At 42.3% G+C, this 22,219-nt stretch overlaps 1 protein-coding gene across 1 annotated transcript in view; it reads left to right on the plus strand.

Annotated features, from left to right (window-relative positions):
- The first annotated feature begins 2,380 nt into the window (after positions 1-2,380).
- xpnpep1 (X-prolyl aminopeptidase (aminopeptidase P) 1, soluble) overlaps positions 2,381-22,219 on the plus strand; it is a 76,345-nt gene continuing 56,506 nt past the window's right edge. Inside the window, 6 exon segments of the mRNA XM_068053385.1 lie at positions 2,381-2,533; positions 12,767-12,891; positions 14,384-14,447; positions 15,630-15,734; positions 17,348-17,440; positions 20,904-21,047. Of these exon segments, the coding sequence (XP_067909486.1) occupies positions 2,521-2,533; positions 12,767-12,891; positions 14,384-14,447; positions 15,630-15,734; positions 17,348-17,440; positions 20,904-21,047 (544 nt within the window). The 5' untranslated portion in view covers positions 2,381-2,520.

Genomic DNA, 22,219 nt, shown 5'->3' on the forward strand with positions numbered 1-22,219 from the left:
ACCCTGATTCACTCACTCTGACCCTGATTCACTCACTCTGACCCTGATTCACTCACTCTGACCCTGATTCACTCACTCTGACCCTGATTCACTCACTCTGACCCTGATTCACTCACTCTGACCCTGATTCACTCACTCTGACCCTGATTCACTCACTCTGACCCTCATTCACTCACTCTGACCCTCATTCACTCACTCTGACCCTCATTCACTCACTCTGACCCTCATTCACTCACTCTGACCCTCATTCACTCACTCTGACCCTCATTCACTCACTCTGACCCTCATTCACTCACTCTGACCCTCATTCACTCACTCTGACCCTCATTCACTCACTCTGACCCTCATTCACTCACTCTGACCCTCATTCACTCACTCTGACCCTCATTCACTCACTCTGACCCTCACTCACTCACTCTGACCCTCACTCACTCACTCTGACCCTCATTCACTCACTCACTCTGACCCTCATTCACTCACTCACTCTGACCCTCATTCACTCACTCACTCTGACCCTCATTCACTCACTCACTCTGACCCTCATTCACTCACTCACTCTGACCCTCATTCACTCACTCACTCTGACCCTCATTCACTCACTCACTCTGACCCTCTTCACTCACTCACTCTGACCATCCTCACTCACTCACTCTAACCCTCACTCGAGCCCTCCTTGCTGGCTGTCTCTAACGCCTCCACGTCCTCCTGATAGTGTGGCGACCAGAATTGCACGCAATATTCTAAGTGTGGCCTAACTAAGGTTCTGTACAGCTGCAACATGACTTGCCAATTTTTATACTCTATGCCCCGACCGATGAAGGCAAGCATGCCGTATGCCTTCTTGAATGTTTTACTAAATCATTAGGGTGCAGTCGAAGAAGTCACTACATGATACAATTAGGAGCTGGAATTATTAAATATTTATAATAGAACACTTTTGAGAGTCTGCTGTTTTTGTTTGTAAGAGTGTTTAATTCTTCCCTACACACGCCCCTCCCTCCCTCTCTTTCCCCCCCCCCCCCCAACCAAATATCTCTCCTGTGGATCTTCCCTGACTGTACCTCAGGGGCCACAGGTAGGGTGGGCAGGCTGAGCGGTCTCTATGTGTAATGCTGTGGATCTGCTCCAAAAGACGCAGACAGGAATCACAGGGTTAACTCTCCTACATCTCCTCAAGTTGACGCAGCAGAGATCAGGAGCCTCCCATTCCACCCAAGTCGACAGCGTTACACCACTGTACCTGTGCCTTAACATATGGTGACAAAAATGTTAGATGTCCACTTATAATGGCTGAATGTATTGCGTTTAAATAGGGAAAAAATAAAAACCAAGTGCGAGAAGAATTTAAAAATTGTATTTATGTTGTGCCTTTTACATCCTGAGGGCATACCAAGGCACATCACACTGAATTAATTGCTTTGTGAATTATAGTCACTGCTGTTTTGTTGATGCCACATATGTAAACAGCAAGATCCCATAAATAGAAATGACTAGTTAACGTTTTAGGTGGTGATTGAGGGAGAAATGTTGGCCAAGAAACCAGGAGAACACTCTGCTGTTCTTCAAAAGAAGTGCCATGGTATCTTTCACATCTATCTGAGAAGACAGACAGAGCCTCGCATTAATGTCTCATCTGAAAGATGACACCTCCAAAAGTGCAGCAGTGCCTCGGAACAGCAGTGAAGTGTCAGGCTAGGTTGTGTGCTCAATTATCCAGAGTGTATCTCGAACCCAAAATGTTCTGACTGTTAGGCTGATCCACTCTGATAAGTTAAATGTGAATACTTGGTTCCAATATTCTGGCCTTAGTAATCATAGAGGAAAAGCATGAATGACTTAAAATAATTTTTCAGAATGTATAGCAGGGAGTAGTAGAATAAGTCAGTTTATTCAGCCGTGCTTCAGTTTTGAGAATTATGAATCCAGTTAATCAAAATAGTTTAATCATTTACTTAAAATCTTATGTAGAATGTTTGAGTTGATTAGGATCACAAGTTGTGCTGAGTTTGGTGGCCAGTTTAGCAGTTCATATAATGCACAATCTTATTTGTAATAAAAATGCAGCACCGCCTCTACACTAGACTGCACAGTACCCAGTGCAGTCAGCCTGGCTGACTAAGCAAGAGAGTTGGGAGTTTAAACATGATGTTCTAACCTCTTACACAATAAAGTGCATTTTTTTTTCTGTTTTCAAGACCTGACATTGCCGATTTGGTGCTTCCTTTACTGGTATCCAAAGTCTACAGCTTCACAATAATATAAATTATTATCACGCCCCTTCCCACTTACTAAATTTACCTGACAGTAAAATATTTCACAATAATGGCCCTTGAGCATGTTTATTGTAATTGAGGTTTAATATGTTACAGCTTTAGTCGCCGTTTTGTGCTGCATAAGGAAAAAAAGTACTGATAATGGATTGGCACATGAATGTTTTATTACTAAGGACAAAGGCATAGCAAGTTCTTCCTAGTATTCCACTTCTGATATCTCGAGACACTAGCACTGTATCTCCAAAACATGGATGACGGAGGTAAGGGATCTGTGCTACTCAACTTAAGATTTTTTTAATTAACAAAATTTTTTCAAGATCCATTGTATTTTTATTCAAAATTATGCAGTAGCAGAGTTTCCATAAGAGGTAAGGTGGTGTCAAGGATTTTTTTGGAGTTAACGCCTGTCAAAAGGATTGTTACCCAGGTTGCGTCTGAGTGTTTTCGTGGTGTTGTGGTAAATCTTGATTGGGTCTCAAACTGCCCGCTGCGCAATGATTTAATTATACTGAGCAACAGGTCTTGTATTCATTGGGAGGGATGCAGCTGAGATTGTGTTCTCAGGTGGTGGATCCCTGCCTTGAGGTTAAACACTGCATTGCGTGCAGTATTCAGTTAGGAAAGGTTAGTTCTGCCTTCAGTTGCATCATAAAAGGCAAGCTTGATATCAGAAAGCACTTATTCATGTAGAGGGATCAATATCTGGAATGGTGTTCGGGTAAAGTTATTGGAGGCCAAAACTTTGCTTGGTCTTAACAGCTCCAAGGAAATGGGTCTGCACAATTTATCACCTATTGATCAAGGCATCCCTGGGAGTATTTAAAAAGTTATATTTTGACTTATCTTTCGAATGAGATGTTAAACCAAGGCCTCGTCTGCTCTCGGGTGAACTTAAAGGATCCCACGTCACATTTTGATGAAGAGCAGGGGAGTTTTTCTTGGTGTCCTGGACAATATTTATCCCTCAACCTGAAACAGATTATTTGGCCATTAATCACATTGCTGATTTTGGGACCTTGCTGTGGGCAACTTGGCTGCTGCATTTCCTACATTACAACAGTAGCTACACTCTGAAAGTACTTCAGTGTCTATCAAGTGTTTTGGGACATTCTTTGAATCATTGAATGTAGGAGGCAATTTGGCCTGTTGTGTTCATACCAGCTCTCTGCAACTCATCTAGACCCACTCTCCCACCTTATCCCCATAGGACAACAAACTTTTTCTCCTCAGATAATTATCCAATTCCCTTTTGAAAGTCTCATTTGAATCTGCCCCCACCACATTCTCAGGCAGTGCATTCCAGATGCAGACCATTCAGAGGTTGGGAAAGGCGATTTATAAATGTAAGTTTGTTCTTTAACAGTTTGCTTTAACACCATAGAAACGGTAACATTGCAACTTGAGTTTGTGCGAGTCTCCTGCTGGCTCAGCACATCTTACAAGTTGAAGGTGGTAAAACTTTGGGACAAAGGTTATTACTTATTACTGTTACTTTAGACCTGAGGATTACTACATGTAATCAGCAAAGTGGTATTCACAGGTTGTTTTGGGTAGTGGGGTTTATTGGTTAATAAACTGTGCAGTCGTACATGATATATGCCACATAATGAGCTTTCAAAGTAGTCTTTGGTACTGTGGGGGTCACTTGTGCTATGTGTCCTATTGATCTTCCTGGTCAGAACACCTGATATGGTGATTCTCTGTAATGCAGCATTTTCACAGTAAAAGTCAGCAATTGTGGTCTCTGGTGTCAGTACCAGTTTGATATCAATGGAAGTGGCAGTGGGCATTCTGCAATCTGACACATGAGTCAAAGGTTCCCCCCTCGGGTGGAACCTGCTGCTTGCTGGTGTCAGTTGAGGATCAGTGTGGGATCAGCTTTGATGTTCAATGTTCACTGTTTCAGCTTACGTATTGATAAGTGATCACTTGGGTGAGGTACTACAGGGTGTTGCATTCTCAGTTGCACCTAGCTATCTAATTTGATAATTTCATCAGCTGCCTTCTTCTTTGGCTTCGTTGTCTCGAGAGACAATGGATAAGCGCCTGGAGGTGGTCAGTGGTTTGTGAAGCAGCGCCTGGAGTGGCTATAAAGGCCAATTCTAGAGTGACAGACTCTTTCACAGGTGCTGCAGATAAAATTGGTTGTCGGGGCTGTTACACAGTTGGCTCTCCCCTTGCGCTTCTGTCTTTTTTCCTGCCAACTACTAAGTCTCTTTGACTCGCCACACTTTAGCCCCGCCTTTATGGCTGCCCGCCAGCTCTGGCGATTGCTGGCAACTGACTCCCACGACTTGTGATCAATGTCACAGGACTTCATGTCGCATTTGCAGACGTCTTTAAAGCGGAGACATGGACGGCCGGTGGGTCTGATACCAGTGACGAGCTCGCTGTACAATGTGTCCTTGGGGATCCTGCCATCTTTCATGCGGCTCACATGGCCAAGCCATCTCAAGCGCCGCTGGCTCAGTAGGGTGTATATGCTGGGGATGTTGGCCACCTCGAGGACTTCTGTGTTGGAGATACGGTCCTGCCACCTGATGCCAAGGATTCTCCGGAGGCAGCGAAGATGGAATGAATTGAGATGTCGCTCTTGGCTGACATACGTTGTCCAGGCCTCGCTGCCGTAGAGCAAGGTACTGAGGACACAGGCTTGATACACTCGGACTTTTGTGTTCCGTGTCAGTGCGCCATTTTCCCACACTCTCTTGGCCAGTCTGGACATAGCAGTGGAAGCCTTTCCCATGAGCTTGTTGATTTCTGCATCTAGAGACAGGTTACTGGTGATAGTTGAGCCTAGGTAGGTGAACTCTTGAACCACTTCCAGAGTATGGTCACCAATATTGATGGATGGAGCATTTCTGATGTCCTGTCCCATGATGTTCGTTTTCTTGAGGCTGACGGTTAGGCTAAATTCATTGCAGGCAGCCGCAATCTTGTCGATGAGACTCTGCAGACACTCTTCAGTGTGAGATGTTAGAGCAGCATCATCAGCAAAGAGGAGTTCCCTGATGAGGACTTTCCGTACTTTGGTCTTCGCTCTTAGACGGGCAAGGTTGAACAACCTGCCACCAGATCTTGTGTGGAGGAAAATTCCTTCTTCTGAAGACTTGAAAGCATGTGAGAGCAGCATCTAATCTTCCTCAAAAACCTAGCCTACTTTCTGAAATTCTCTGGCTCTCCTTGTTCACTAATTTAGAAATTTAGTTCCCTGCTGACAACAACTAATTATCTTTGTGCTTTTTTCATGAGCACTGCAAATGTTCTTGATCATTTTTCTGACAGTGGTTATGATACTATCTGGTTTATAATTCACCACTCAATATCTTAATGCTATCTTGAATGTTAAGATGACCTTTATACTGTGGTCCTCAGGAAAATCTCCACTATCCAAAATATAAAACCAAGCCTTTTGTACTTCATCACTCATATATCCTTGAGGATTACTTGGTGTCATCCCATTTGACATGTAAACAGCTACTTCCTTGTCTTTCTTCATAATAAATGACTAAAGGTTCCTGAGCCAATCTCAATGAATCTAGAATTTGCCGTCTTCTGACATGGTGCTGCACAGGGATTGGTTCACAAGGTTGGCAGGAACTGAAGGAGGGAAATTTCTATAGTGGATCAGAAATTGGTTTAATCAGGGGCAGTAAATGGTAATTGTATGTGGAACTTTGTTACAATAGAAGAAGTTTGTTAGGCTAGGGATGCGACTGTTACAATGTCTCAAAATGGAAAAAGTAAGTTTTCTAATGATTGAAAATTGGAGGACTCAATTAACAGTGATGCAGAGGGAGCTGGATAGATTGGGGATTTGACTGAACAAAATGGCTTGACCAGATGGCCTTTGCCAGTCCTGAACATACCTGCATTTCTATGGTCGCTTGTGAGGACAGAGGTGAAATATCTATTTACCACATCTGCCAGTTCCTCATCTTATATACTACACTGATTTTTATCGCATGACAACTATTACAAATTTAGGGCCTTGCCTTCGATATTCTCCCAGGTCCTGACTGTCATTCCTACAAGTTATCTCATCATCTTAGGTGTACCCATACTGCACGATATCTAACTCTACGGTAGTGTAATCCTGGGATTTCTTGAGATATGACCAGGATATTCATGACTTTTGTCCAGTGGCTTATAAAATCTCTTAAGGCAGATGGAGGAAATACTTGATAAGACTAGGCTGGTTATGAATTGTAAAGACTGCTTCATTTTATTGCGAGTGACCATACAGGACAACAGTTTTAATCAGAGTCACTGAGTTCAGTCAGTACAACTTGTTTTCATGTAACAATACAAAATAATGAATATGTTATACTTCCCCACATCAGCAGGTTAAATTGCTTGACTTAAAGTAACTGCTAACTACTCTCCTGTATTCTAACCTTCTCGCATCTTTTTCTGAGTCTGACCGCCTGTTCCTGATCGAAAAGGGAAGGCCCGCCAGATACTCTTTTCCAAGCACCTGGGATCAGGGACTTACAAGTGCAATAGATGTGAGATGCTGATCAATCATTGAGGTGCTTATTGTTTACATTCTTCGGGGAAAACAACTTCTATTACCATATTAACCACCTATCATTTTTGTGCCTTTTTTTTTAAACTGGTGTGAATGTATTCTGCATTGAGGCTTAATATTTAAAAAGTTACTTTTTTCAACAGAAAGAATTTGGGAAATAAACAAAATTCTAAAATGTGAGGAGGTCCATCTGATCTTTAGTGCCCTTGTAGTACTTGCATTGCTGAAAATTTTGCATTATATCCTTGCTATTCCTCCTTTTGCTTTCTTCTATATTTAATCTTTTTGTATGACTCCCAGAACTTGTTCATTTTTGATTTCCTTGTAAAATCTTTCAAGCCTTTCCTGAGCCACTGTACTCCTGGTCTTGGATCTTTCCTCCTTTTTCTCATGGTCATTTAGCTCCTTTGCACATCCCTTAAAGAATTCCCCTTGTTATGTCGTCTTCTGTTGCACAATTCTGCCATCCCAAAGCTCACCAATCAAGTCTTGTGCTTCTGTGTTAATTTTGACTTTGGTCTTCATCCCTATATTAAATATACAATTTATTTGCTTCCTGATTACTAATCAATTGTGATGAACTGGTAAATAGTCTAATCTAATACAAACCCTATTATCTTGATTCACACAGTGTTAAACAGCACTCACTACCCCTAAAAACAAATTCAGTATAATTTCTCTTTGGCAGTTCCTTGTCTGATTTTATGTCTCGGTTGTTGAAATTCCCTTTGATTTTCATATTCCAGTTTTCTCTCTCTCATTTGCCATTTTTTTTCTTCCCTTCTCTCTTGTGAAAGCAGTAACTTTTTGTTAAGGTACTGATCTACAAGCACTGGTTGCTCTTTGCTACATTGCCCAAGTGGACGTTGTTTATGTCTGAAGCTTTAACAGTGAATGTTGCCTGCTAATGATTTGAATCCTTCCAACAAGGGTTGCTGGATAGTGGTCAGTAGTGGGACCATAGCTAATTGGCCCCTCCCTGACCTAGGGATACCGAGTCCAAATATAATTCTCTACCATGACCTTGGCTGAAACCAGTTAATTGAAGTGGACTGGGCAGGCTCTTGGATTTGTTCCAATTGTTGGCTCCCCATATTTGCTTTGAGTTGGTAATTGATCACATTTGCTGGATACTTTTTTGGACAGTTTCAGAATTAACCAAATGCTGTTCCTGGATGCAGTCTCTTTCCACTTGAATTTTGGATTGAGAGTGGCTACGACAAATTATTTTTGCTTGTGTTGAACTTTTAGCTTGTATTCAGAAACATCGGGCTGGATTTTAAAGCCCCTCCATTGTTGGGAACAGTAGAGGGGGAGGGGCAGGGGGAGGGGCAATATAGATTGGTGCAGTGGAGACCCACCACTGACCCCAACGGCGGCAGGCCCCATGACGATCTCGGCAGCAGCGGCAAGCCCTTGTGGTGGCAGCCCCGCCACTCGGCGACGGGACCCCCATTTCAATATGTATACTAATTTACATACCTGATTTAATGAGGGTCCTGTCACCGCCTCAGTTGCCACACTGGTCTTCATTCGGGCAGCCAACAATGTCGTGTCTTTGAATCCCCGTTCGGGGAAACGTGGCGCGACACCTGTGTGGAGGGGGAGGAATATTTTTTCTCTGTGGGAGTGGGGGGGGGGTAGTGGGGGTAAAAACGATGCGGATTGGTCGGGGGAGATTGGTGGGAAGGGGTAAAGGGCAAAGTTGCTGAACTTTGCAGGGGGTTGGCGGGGGCAAGGTCTAGTTGTCAATATCTGAATTCTGGGGGGGAGAAAGGGCATGAATGCTTGGAAATGCCATTTAGTGGAGGGGGGGAGGGGTGCACGGAGAATGCATTTAAAGGTAATTGAAATCTGTTTTGTGGAAATTCTACTTACCTCTCCCTTTAATTTTTAACTGTCCATTGAGGGCTGTAAGCCCTTTAAAAATGGCGCAGCACCTGTGCATTGGCACCAGACGCCATTGCCTGCGTTGTCGCCTCCACATCATCGCGGGAGGGGGTGGGGGGCCAGGCAAATGAGCCGCCATGTTTGAAATCGCTGCGGCTCCATGACACGGTGCCCATGCGAGCGGGCTGCAATTTTTTATGTCCACAGCCTACTTCAGTGGCAGACTGTTAAAATGCAGCCGATCATGTGAGGGTTAACAAACCATGGTCTCACAAGGCGTTTCTCAAAGAAAAGCACATCAGTTCAGTTGCAGACAAAGCTGAATTTTGCAGTTTCCACAAGGTAGAAGATTTCAAGGTCCACACAATAGTTATCCAGATAAGTTTAAATTTGTTTTATCAATTAGATTGGGGCCAAAGATTGTCTACATTCAATGTGGCGTGCAATTATTTGATTTAATGCAGTTGAGAGGTGCAGCCTTTTCCTGCTTTTGTTTCAGGATGGCTGGTTAGGAGGTGATTCCACGCCACTTTGACACAGATCAAAGAATACACCATAGCCTCAGCTTGATGACCTTTGAGATGGTGACAAGATCATTGATTTGCTGTAGTTCTCTTTTATAGCTCAGTGGTCACTTGATGGAGGACTATTGATGTCTTAACTTCAAAGCTAGTCATCAGGTAGCTCATTTTAAAATGGCAGCTGTTGTACAGGGTAAGAAATGAGGCCATATTATAGCCATGGGGCTAATTTAATCCTAAGTCGTCTGGCTGGAAATGGGTACCCCCTCCACCCCCATCCCCCTCCCCACACCCCCCCGCCTTCCCCCCGCCGGTGGCTTTATTCTCCATTGCAGTCATAAGAGTACAATCTAGTGGTGTATAAACTGAGCAGTCAACCTGATCCCATCACCTTCTGCCAGGTGAGTTAGGTTAAAATTATGCTCTATATTTGGGAAGAGAGCGGGTGGCATCTTTGTTACCTTTTGTGTTAAGGAAAGTAATGTGCACTTCAGTGTGTCATACTGCTTACTGCTCATTCGTCCATCCTGTGTGTTGAAAAAGAAACACTTGGTTCGAAGCCTGAGTATTCAGGCTGGTAAGAATGAATATCTAGTCCACTTTTAAAGAAAGGAGAATCACGTGACAGAATACGATACATTCCAATTACAAGTGTACAGAGGAATGCTTCTTTATGACTCCAGGTCTTTCTATAAATTACCTAGATATTGGACAGAAAAAGAACCTTGTGGATCTTGGGAGGCATAGGAGTGGCTGGCGACTCTGAACTCAAAATATCTAGTGTACCAACCCAAAAAAATGTGACCATGCTCTAATGCTTTTTAGCCATAAGTTTCTCAGTGCCGCTGCTAATTTTTCTTTTGCGTGCGTGTGGGTGCGGCTGATATAAATGGAATGACATTGGTGCTGACCTGAATTTGGGGACTAGTGGGAGTCCACTATACATGGCAATACACATTTGAATTCTACTGCCTGCAAGACTCACTGAGCTTATTTAAAGTTCCTTACAGGTGTGCCATCTGGCATAATGCCCTGGGTGTACATGACTGCCCCTGAGAAAGACTTGGAGGCCAATGGAAATCTACCCTCAGCTATCCTCATTTGAATTTTGTTCCTTCTGGACTTAATTATGCAAAAGGTCAGAGGTAATGCAATTGAAATAAGAATAAAGAGGTCACAGATTACTACTGGCATCCAGACTCTGTTCCAGTTGCATTAAAAAAGTGCGTTTAGTGTTGCGTCTCTCTGCGGATCTGTATGTGGGCTGGCCGTTCAGCTTTTGACCCAGTCCGACAGGAGTTTTCCTGACCTGTGCATACAAAAGGAACATCTGAAAGATTTATAGTGCAGTTGCTGCTGCCAGGTTTTATTTTGTTTTATACTTTGTTTTATTTTGTTAATTTACATTAAAGAAAATACTGCAGTTCGGAAACATTAACGATTCTGTTCTTGGTTCGTGCTGTCAGGTTGGTGTCGTTCTTGCACTTGCTTCTGAGTCAAAACGCTCTGTGTTCAAACCCAACTCCAGGATTCGAGCTTGTCGTCGATGCTGACATTCCTGTGGTGTACTGAGGGAGTGCTGCATTGCCAGTGATGTGTTTCAGATGAGATGTTATTCTGAGACCCTCCCTCTCTGCTTGCTCAGCGTGTTCAGGTGGCCTTATTTGAAGGCTAGGCAGGGAATTTATGTGGAATCCTGGCAAATATTCCAACACAGCCAAGACCATCAGAAACCGAACTGAGCATTCATCTCGCTGCTCTTTGTGGGATCTTGATGTGCATCCAATTAGCTGTGATGTATTTTGGGGCATTTTGGAGAAATGTGCTTGGGTGTTATTTTAATGCAAGTCTTTCTGTCTTTATTCATTATATCGTAAAAATATTCAGCAAAATCTTGCCCTATATGTTTAATGGCATTGGCTCAGGCTTCCCAGCTTATAGGTCTAATTTTAGAAATAAGAGGAGAAACTGGCAGTCTGAAACAGAACGTGTTTAGAATAATGAGTGGGCTGCGGCAACTGAACAAGAAAGACGGGTTAAGTTTTGGGTTCCACCCAAAAATGTTCAGGGGTTGACCAGTCTGCTTTCTTGCTTTTAATATGATTAATTTTCTTTTCTTTAATATAGTGTTCCGCTGGTGTTTTCTAATAGGAGTCACTGGCACATCAGAAGCCAAACACTAAAATGAGCACACAATATTGTAGGTGATGAAAATCTGAAATAGAAACAGAAAATGTTGGAAACATGCAGCAGGTCAGGCAGCGTCTGTGGAGAGAGAAATGGAATTAACATTTCAGGCCATTGACTCTTCATCAAAACTGGAAGATGTTAAAGATGAACAGCTTTTAAGCGGAAAAGCTAGGTGGGGTAGGTTGGCAAGGAGAGAACCAAAGGGTCTTAGGGTAGAGGCTGTGTTCCTATATTCTCGTTACTGTAATGGCAATCATTGACAAATCTGTTGCCTCTTCAATCTGACTTTGGTTTTACTGGATCAGTGAGATGTTTATTTGGTGCAGACTACTTTACATTGTTGGAAACAAGATTGGCTGTAATGCAAAAGTAACAAATGACAGTGCAGTTGCCTTATGGCAAATGCTTGTCCTCTGTAAAATGAAGGTTTTTTTTCTCTGCAACATATCCTAATCATCTTTTAATAGCACATTTATTTTTTAAAAATGTGGCCCGCCCTTTTTTGGATGACTTTGTAAAAACAAAACATTTCTTTATTCCATATGTGAAATTGAAGCTTGTCAAGATTGTGGAACAATCCATTTTAGGCATCCATTGGCAGCAGCAGGCATTCTCAGTCAGGTACAGCACAGTTAGATGAGGAGCCAAGCTCCCCTTTTTCAGTCCCAGTCTCTGAGGAACTCCCTGCTCACCTATGGGGAAAAAGTGTCATGTGATCTTTTACATCCACCCGATTAGATAGAGTGGATCTCTGACAGTGCAGCACTCATTCATAGCCTAGGTTTCATGTGTTCATGTGCTGGAGTGAATGCCTAACCTTCTGATTCAGTGGTGATAGTTCTACAACTGAGCCAAGCTGACACTTCAGCTTTTTTTTAAGTGTGTGTAGTACATAGCATTTCTTCTACTTATCGTTTTCATTACAGGTAGATTGAGGGAGTTGAACATCGCTGGCCACCTGTAGCTTTGGTAGGTTTTGCATGTGGTGCCTGATGCATGGAGATGATCATTCACTGTACCTTAACATCCATCCCATGGAACGAAGTGGAAACTGTTGGGTTTGAGTGTTTTGCTGGTACAAGCTTTGCGGAAAATAAAAATCTCCAAGGGAAGAGAGAAGAAATTTTAAAGGAAACTTGCATTCAATTATTTATAAAAAAAAAAACCCTTGAATTAATATTTGGTGCCACGGTTTGGTTTTATGGAATTCTGGAACTTCTCAGCAGTATTTTGGGGATTATATTCCACAATATCACATCTTGTTAAAGCCCCTGAAAGGCAGTGCCTTGTTTAAACTTGCCCGTTAGTAAGGAGTGATTGTTGCAGTTGCTGACCAAACATTGATTGTCTGATTTCTATAGGAAAAAGGATGCCTGTGAAAGTCACAACAGAGCTGCTGAAGCAGCTGAGGCAGGTGATGAAAAACACCAAGTATTTGAACGAACCAATCCAAGCCCTGATTGTGCCATCAGGGGACAATCATCAGGTATCTGAACCAGCCACTTAATCATCATCTCAGTACAAGGTTAAAACTTCAATTTTTTTTTTTTGCGTATCTTTAACGATATTTGATTAGATTGTTGGAAGCCACGTGGAGTGGCATTAATGGTCTTTCTAGTTCAATTTATCTCATGATAAGGTCTTATCAGTGATAGATTAGAGAACCAGGAACAAAATTTATGCTGTGTGTTCTCTGCAGAATCTTTAGAATATATTCCGTATTTTTCATTATATTTTGCTTTGTCTGACATTTGTTTCCTTTTCATTCTCACTTCAATGCCCCATGTGAGTGTCGCCATTCCCTACTGTACTGCCAATTGGGATAGTGGTTTACGATCTACTCCACGACTTGAAATCCAGTGCAGCTTGTCTTTGCTGTTGCTTTGGGCCATGTCCTTGCACTGTGATGGCTCTTCTCATAAACTTGCTTTTCACTCCCAACCACGACATGAGAGACACATGATGACATGTAAAGAGTAAAACTGTTCACTTTTAAGAAAATTATCTGATGACATATGAGTGTGGATAATGGATAGCACCCTAGGCCTCAAATTCACAGGTTTATTACAAAGCTCATGACACTATGATGCTATGTTACAAATCATCCTTCAAGAAAGTGAGTGCTGTATTAACGCACTTACAGATGTTAATACCCTTTCAGATAGATGTTCATGTTAGAGTATCAATCTTAGCAACATTATGTTTCTGATGATTTTGCTTCCCATACTATGGAGCGTTAAGGCCATGTATAAAGTTTAAATGCCCGTCCCTATTGATTTGTGTTTATCAAGTGGCTGATACAAACAGATCTTGTTTTGATTTAGGGATTATCCAGCAGTCAGACCAGCTGTTCCTAAAACTGCAGCCTCACAACATTCAAACATGACAAAATCAGCAACTGAGAACTTAAACGTAGGAAAGGACAGATTTGCCTGGGTGTTGAGGGAGTAGATTGCTAGGGACATTATTTGGCCGTTTCAATATCTCTGGTCAAATCCCATTAGGATTGCCTAATCTTTTCTAGTTTCTAAAACTGCTTTCCCACATGAGATTTAATTTTTTTCTTGTACTGCAAGGCATATTTTAATATAAAGCCAGTGTGCATTGTATTGGAATGTAAAAGAATTAGCAAATATTCAGGGCAAAGCTAGTTAACTGGTCAGCAGTATTCCTTATTAAATTGACAGTGTATTTCATATTTGTGATTGGTGTGGTTTCTGAATTACTTCATTGTTCCAGCTTGCTGTTAATAAATGTAATTTCTTTTTGCACCTGCCAGCCTGTCTACATTTGTAATCAGAACTGCCCTTTTGTGACCTTACGAGTAGCATCTGACATTTACATTAATGGGACTAATAACAGTGCTTCCCTGCTCAGAGTCATCTGCTTTACTAATTAATCTGAAGTAGTTAATCTGCATTATCTAATGGTGTGTCTTCGTCTCTGTGTCTAATTTAAGGGGCCTTTATGCTTTTCAGAGTGAATACATTGCTCCATGTGACTGTAGACGTGAGTTTCTTTCAGGCTTTGATGGCTCTGCAGGTCAGTGGTAATGTTGAAAAAGCATAAGTATGAAAAAATACGCACAGTACAGTTGAAATATGTGTTGAATAGATTGTGACAACTATATTCTTTACACTTATAAGTAATTTGAATATTTAGTACAAATATACACCTCCATTTGGATCGGTATCCAAACATTGACATGTAATTACAATAAACATTAGCATATATTTCACACTCCCCCCCCCCCCCCCCCCCCCCCACCCCCCAAAAAAATGCTACACTCTCCAATATCGCCCGGCTCTGCTCCTGCCTCAGCTCATCTGCTGCTCAGACCTGCATCCGTGCCTTTGTTACCTCTTCTGAGCAGACTCCCATCATCCACCCTCTGTAAACTTGAGTTCTTCCAAAACTCTGCTGCCAATATCCTAACTTTTACTCGGTCCCATTCTCCCTGACTGCTCCCGGACCAGCAGTGCCTCAGATTTTAAAATCCTCATCCTTGTGTTCAAATCCCTCCATTCCCTGTAACCTCCTCCAAAAAGCATTTGAAAAAATTCTTCTGAAGGTTAGTAAGGAAGGATAAGGCTCATGAAATAGCTGACAAATTTTCTATATAAACTGTACATTGGGGTTAGCATCGGGAAATTGAGGGTGTTGATATGTGTGCGTGTGTTCGTGTGCACGTGTATGTGTGCATGCCATATGTGTGCATGTTGCGGTGAGGTAGCAGCAACCAGTGGTGTTTCATTATGGATCTGAAATGAAGCAGAATATATTTATATTTAACTCCACGTTAAGCAGCTAGGTAAAGAATATTATTCCCATTGTGCCTTTCTTCCCTCGTCACATGCAGGTTGAACGCCACTTGCACAGCATCATCTCCATGGCTAATGTGGGTTATGCATAAACGTAAAAGCCCAGAGTGAGAGGAGGCCATTGAAGCCACCAAATTGGCTCCATTCAGAGCCTATGTTTATTCTACCATGACTTTCATTTCTTCCTTACTGCCACCTGTTGGGCTGACATCTGAAGAAATGGTGCATGAATAACCCACAATTTTCTGTCTCTTCATTTCAATGGAAGAAAATTGATGGCACGCTTGAGTTATTTCCCTATACCTGCTCCTGGCGACTGAGAGTTGCGATTCCGACTGTGTTCTGTGTTTTAATTGTAAGCAATAAGGAATTTACTGAGAGCTTGTAATTTGGTTGCCTGTAGGTACTGCGATTGTAACTCAGGAGCATGCAGCTATGTGGACAGACGGTCGTTACTTCCTTCAGGCTGCCCAGCAAATGGATAACAACTGGACCCTGATGAAATTGGGTGAGTGGATATTTAAAGCATCTTTTACTGGCTTTGAGATCAGGTGTGTGGATTTACTGCTACTTGATTGTATCACTGAGCAGACTGCAGGAATTCCAGTGTAGTAGGGTCAGGGTAAAATCTGATTTAAGGTGTTCAGTCCATCATTAGGATTAGCATGGAACATAAGCAAAAGTGTTTTATGACCCTTGATAAAAAGGTTTACATAATACAAGCTGATTTTCTGCATGATTTCTCATGCATCCATAAACTGGAATATTTGCAAAGCAGTGAAATCATGGAATTGTATAGCACAGCCAGAGGCCATTTGGCCCAATGTACCTGTGCAGGCTCTTTGAAAGAAGTATCCAATTAGTCCCCCAGCCCCTGCTCTTTCCCTTGATACTGATCAGACTTGCCTAATGGTGGTGATCTGTTAAATAGAATAACTTTTCCTTTCTTACCCTGTGCTAGATTGATGCGCTTCAGTTACATAACCATTCTCCTAAATTGCTGGGAAACTTGGAAAAGGTGTTTTTATTCAACTTATTGTAGCATGTTGACAGCTACACATGCATCTCATTCTCACTGTGCAAAGCTTTCAATATTTTTGTTACTGGATGTTGGCACTCAGGTTTCTACATGTTCTCCTTTCAGCTAATGGGTTCTGCTATGTTGATAAGCCAATATAACACGCAAGCTGTTTGACACCTTCTTTCTATTCTGAGGTGGGATTTTTTAAAAATTTGTTCATGGGATGTGGGCGTCGCTGCCTAGGACAGCATTTATTGCCTTTGAGAAGGTGGTGGTGGGCTGCCTTCTTGAACCGCTGTGGTCCATGTGGGGTAGCTACACCATCAATGCTGTTAGGAAGGGAGTTCCAGGATTTTGACCCAGCGACAGTGAAGGAACGACGATAATAGTTCTGAGTCAGGATGGTGTGTGGCTTGGAGGGGAACTTGCAGGTGGTGGTGTTCCCATGCATCTGCTGCCCTTGTCCTTCTAGGTAGTAGAGGTTACGGGTTTGGAAGGTGCTGTCTAAGGAGCCTTGGTGCATTGCTGCAGTGCATCATGTAGATGGTACACACTGTTGCCACTGTGCGTCGGTGGTGGAGGGAGTGAATGTCTGTCTGTGGATGAGGTGCCAATCAAGTGGGCTGCTTTGTCCTGGATAATGTCGAGCTTCTTGTGTTGTTGGAGCTGCACCTATTCTGGCAAGTGGAGTGTATTCCATCACACTCCTATTTTGTGCCTTGTAGATGGTTGACAAGCTTTGGGGAGTCAGGAGGTGAGTTACTCGCTGCAGGATTCCTAGCCTCTGAGCTGCTCTTGTAGCCATGGTATTTATATGGCTCTCCAGTTCAATTTCTGGTCAATGGTAACCCCCAGGATGTTGATAGTGGAGGATTCAGCGATCGTAATGCCATTGAATGTCAAGGGGAGATGGTTAGATTCTCCCTTGTGGAGATGGTCATTGCCTGGCACTTGTGTGGCGCAAATGTGACTTGCCATTTATCAGCCCAAGCCTGGATATTGTCCAAGTCTTTCTGCATTTCTACATGGACTGCTTCAGTATCTGTGCCAACAATTGATGAAAGCATTTATTTCTGAATCTATTTACTCTTGTGTTGTAGGTTTGAAGACCACACCTAGCCAGGAAGATTGGCTGATACAGGTACTCCCTGAAACATCAAAAGTGGGTGTTGATCCTTTTATTATTGCATCTGGTACGTGCAGTTTATCTACCCATAGTATTTTTTAGAAAGATCACCTCTTATTTCCATTCATTCATTTTTTTCCATTGTGTTAAGTTGTGTAACGTTTAAAATTAAAAGTTTGGGAACTTACTCATTCTCCTGAGTAAAGGAGTCACATCTCTTGGGGAACATTTGGGTAAGAGTCATCAGTGTATCGTAGGGTTTAGACTAGTAATGCAGAAACGCAAGGAATGAAATAAGGTAGGACGTCTAGATTGGAGGAGGGCTAATTTCAATACGATGAGAAGGGATCTAGCCAGGGTAAAATGGAACCAAAGACTGACAGGAAGAGTTGATTCGGAACAATGGGTTATCTTTAAAGAAGAGATGCTTCAGGTACAGGCTAGGTACAATCCAACAGGGGCGAAAGGTAAGGGAACCAAAAACAAGACTCCTTGGATGATGAAGAAGATTGAGATTATGATGGAACAAAAAAAGAGGGAGTATTATGCTTGTCAGGTGAATTGTTCAAGAGAGATTCAGGCTATATACAATAAGTTGAGAGGGGAGGAGAAGAGGAAAATAAGACTGGCAAAGAGAGACTACGAGAATAGAATGGCAGAAAACATAAAAGGGAACGCAAAAATCTTCTACCAGTATATAAATAGTAAGCAGGTAGTAAGAGGTGGAGTGGGGCCGATTAGGGACAAAGAGGGTAATATATGCTTAGAGGCGCAGGGCAAGGCTAATATACTTAAAGTACTTTGTATCAGTGTTCACTAAAGAATGGAGTCTGACAAAATATTGGTAGAAGCAGAGAGGGTAGAAGCAATGGATTGGGTAGAAATTGAGATGTGGGAAGTATTAAAAAGCCTGCCTTATCTTAGAGTAGATAAGTCACCGGATTGGTTTGCATCCCAGGTTGCTAAAGGAAATGGGGATGGAGATAGCGGAAGGGCTTGCCATAATCTTCCAATATTCCCTAGATACGGGGGAGGTGCCAGAGTATTGGAGAGTGGCAAATGTGACACCCTTATTCAGAGGGTGTAAGGACAGTCCAAGTAACTACAGGCAAGTTAGTTTAACATCAGTGGTAGGCAAAGTTTTAGAAACAATAATTAAGGAAGAAATCAACAGACACTTGGAGAGCTTTGAGTTAATTAAGGAAAGCCAGCATGGGTTTGTAAAAGGCAGATCATGCTTGACTAATCTAATTGAATTTTTTGATGAAGTAACAGTGAAGATCGATGAAGGGAATGTGGTGGATGTTGTTTATATGGATTTTAAAAAAACATTTGATAAAGTACCAAATAAAAGGCTGGTTAACAAAATTGAGGCTCATGGAATAGGAGGGTCTGTGTCAAATTGGATAAAAAAAATTGGTTTAAGGACACAAAGCAGCGAGTTGTAGTAAATGGATGCTTTTCACTCTGGAGGATGGCAGACAGTGGTGTTCCCCAAGGGTCACTACTTTTTTTGCCATATATAAATGACTTGGATCTTGGAATACAGAGTAGAATTTCAAAATTTGCCAATGACACCAAACTTGGCAAACAGTGAGGATGGTATGCAACAGGACACAGGCTAGCAGAATAGACAGACAGGTGGCAGATGGAATTTAATACTGACAAGTGTGAGGTGTTGTATTTTGGCAGAAGGAATAGGGAGAGGCAATATAGACTTAATGGCTCAGTTCTAAAGAGTGTGCAGGAACAGAGGGACCTGGGGGTTCATGTGCATCGATCTTTGAAGGTGGCAGGATTTACTGAGAGAGTGGTTAGTAAAACATATGGTATCTTGGGCTTCATCAATAGAGACATTAAGGACAAAAGCAAGGAAGTTATACTGAACCTTTCTAAAGCTCTGGTTAGGCCCCAACCTGGAGTATTGCGTCCATTTCTGGTCATACCCTATAGGAAGGATGTGAGGGTCCTTGAGAGGCTGCAGAGGAAATTTACCAGAATGGTTCCAAGGATGGGGGATTTTAGTTACAAGGTTAGGTTGGAAAAACTGATGTTGTCTCCTTAGAGCAAAGGAAATTGAGGGGAGATTTGGTGGAGGTGTACAAGATTATGACAGGCTTAGATAAGTTCGACAAGGAAAAACTGTTCCCATTAACTAATGGTACAAGGACCAGGGGACACAGATTGAAGGTTTTGGCTAAGGGATGCAGGATGAATATGAGGAAGCACTTTTCTATGCAGTGGGTGCTAATGGCCTGGAAATTGCTACCCACAAGGGTGGCGGAAGTGGAGATGATCTGGCTTCAAAAGGAGATTGGATGGGCACTTGAAGGAAATAAACTTGCAGGGCTCCGGGGATCGAGTGGCGGAGTGGGACTGACTGGATAGCACCTTGGAGAGCTGGTATGGGCTCAATGGGCCAAATAGCTGCCTCCTCTGACTCTTTTCTTCTGTTAAGCCTTAAGAACTTTAGAAATTAATTTTGAAACCATTTTTCGATTTTAGATGTGACACAGTGGTAGGGTAAATGGTTTTTCTTTCTCTTTCCAGTCTCTAACACTTTGGGCGAGAACTAGTGTGGGAACCACTTACTTTTATGCACCAGATCTGCTAGTTCAGTTAAAAGTAATACATGTTAAAAAGATACTTAATGACACCATGTAGTTGGCAAGAACGACTGGCCTTTAAATTTTTAAAAAGTATTTATTTTTTTCAGTGGATTTGCTGGCTGTGCTGGTCAGATGCTCAAACTAATATGGGGAATGGGAACTCAGAGATCACAATGTGGCTTTTCCTTTCTGTTGGCACATATATAGGTTGGAGTTTGCGATAGTAATGACAGTGGAACAGTTGGTATTTGCATCATTGCTCCTCTGAAACTGACACCAACCTCTGGAGTCTGCACATGCCTAATTAAATGTGGAAATCCAAAAGTTGCAGTCAGTGATTTTACGCTTCTTAGGGTGTGCTTTGAAGTCACCACAGACTGCAATCAGTTCAAAATCACTGAACTGACAAGAACTTGCCCTTTAATGCTATTACTCTCGCTGTAAAAACCCTTGAAAAAGTTGTACGTTGTTGAATGAGGGGTAACTGGGTTTTTAATGGCATACCAAGTTCATAATTACTGCTGAAAAACCCCTCGGGAATCGTAAATTTGTCCATTATGATAAATTGCACATACTTAAAAAATTGATTCTTTAATTTTTGTTTGATATTTCAGTTTCTACCTAATCCCATTTGTATGTCCCAGTTATTTATTTCACTTGCTGTAAAGCGATATTAACAAGTGAAGGATAATCAGTGCATTTTACTTACTGGTTTGTTGTCTGTGAGAATACTTAAATGTGATTGCTGCTTACCCTGCTTGATGAAATCACCTTTGCTAGATGCCTGGAGATTCCCTTGACTTGGTGCCAGATTCAAACTAACGTCGGGAAAGGGGAAATGCACACTGTGGAGATCGCTACATCTTTGTGGGGAGCTTTCTTCAAGGTCAAAATCCGGACCATAGTGTATTTATTTTTCAGACCAATGGAAGATCCTGTCTAAAGCACTGAGGAGTGCAGGACATACCCTTGTGCCTGTCAAAGAAAACCTTGTTGATGTGATTTGGAAGGACCAGCCTAGCCGACCTTGTAAACCTTTGTTGGTTATGGATATGAGTTATACTGGTGAGTCTGATATCTGTCAGGAACCATTCTTCTGACGTCAGTGCCTTTTGCAAACTGAAGTTCAATAAAATAAAGTTTAATCTGAGTAAAGATCATTGATGGTTGGAAGGCATTTGGCATAATTCTGAAGTTTTTTTAGTATTTAAGGCGTTCCTTGCTGCTGTTTTGAACATAATGTAATATTTTAAAATGGTTTTGATCTTCATCAGACTCTTGTGTTGCATGAAATTTGTGTATGGAATTTTTGTTTTAAGTTTTACTGTCTGAATACTCCCAGTGTTCGCCTTCTGCGTCAGGGCAATTGGGAACTTGAGCACACAGATCCCTCACTATTGTTTATTTTGCTTCTTTGTTGATCAACCACTTCAAAACTGAAAAGAAAGACTTGTGGTTCTTAACATTTCTTTCAGAAATATCTCCAAGGAGATTTGTTTTTCATCCCTGGGATGTGGGCATCACTGACAAGGCCAGCATTTGTTGCCCATCCCTAATTGCCCTTGAGAAGGTGGTGGTGAGCTGCATTCTTGAAGCACTGCAGTCCATCTGGTGTAGGTACACCCACAGTGCTGTTAGGAAGTGAATTCCAGGTTTTTGACCCATCAACAATGAAGGAACGGTGATACAATAGCGGGAGACTGTGTGTTGAGCCGGAAGAGATAAGTGAGGTTTTGAATGAGTACTCCTCTTCGGTATTTACGAATGAGAAGGGGTGTATTACTGAAGAGGACGGTGTGAAACAGACTGGTAAGCTCGAGGAAGTGCTCGTTAGGAGGGAAGATGTGTTGGGGTTTTTGAATAACTTGAAGATAGACAAGTCTCCCGGGCCTGACGGGGTATATCCAAGGATGTTATGGGAAGCAAGGGATGAAATTGCAGAGCCGCTGGCAATGATCTTTTCATCTTCTCTGCTGACGGGGGTGGTACCAGGTGATTGGAGGGTGGCAAATGTTGTGCCCCTGTTCAAGAAAGGGAATAGGAACAACCCTGGGAATTACAGGCCAGTTAGTCTTACTTCGGTGGTAGGCAAGTTGATGGAAAAGGTGCTGAGGGATAGGATTTCTGAGCATCTGGAAAGACACTGCTTGATTCGGGACAGTCAGCACGGTTTTGTGAGGGGTAGGTCTTGCCTCACAAGCCTGATTGAATTCTTTGAGCAGGTGACCAAGCAAGTG

Source organism: Heterodontus francisci, chromosome 20 (assembly GCF_036365525.1).
Source record: "Heterodontus francisci isolate sHetFra1 chromosome 20, sHetFra1.hap1, whole genome shotgun sequence".
NCBI classification, from domain to species: Eukaryota; Metazoa; Chordata; class Chondrichthyes; order Heterodontiformes; family Heterodontidae; genus Heterodontus; species Heterodontus francisci.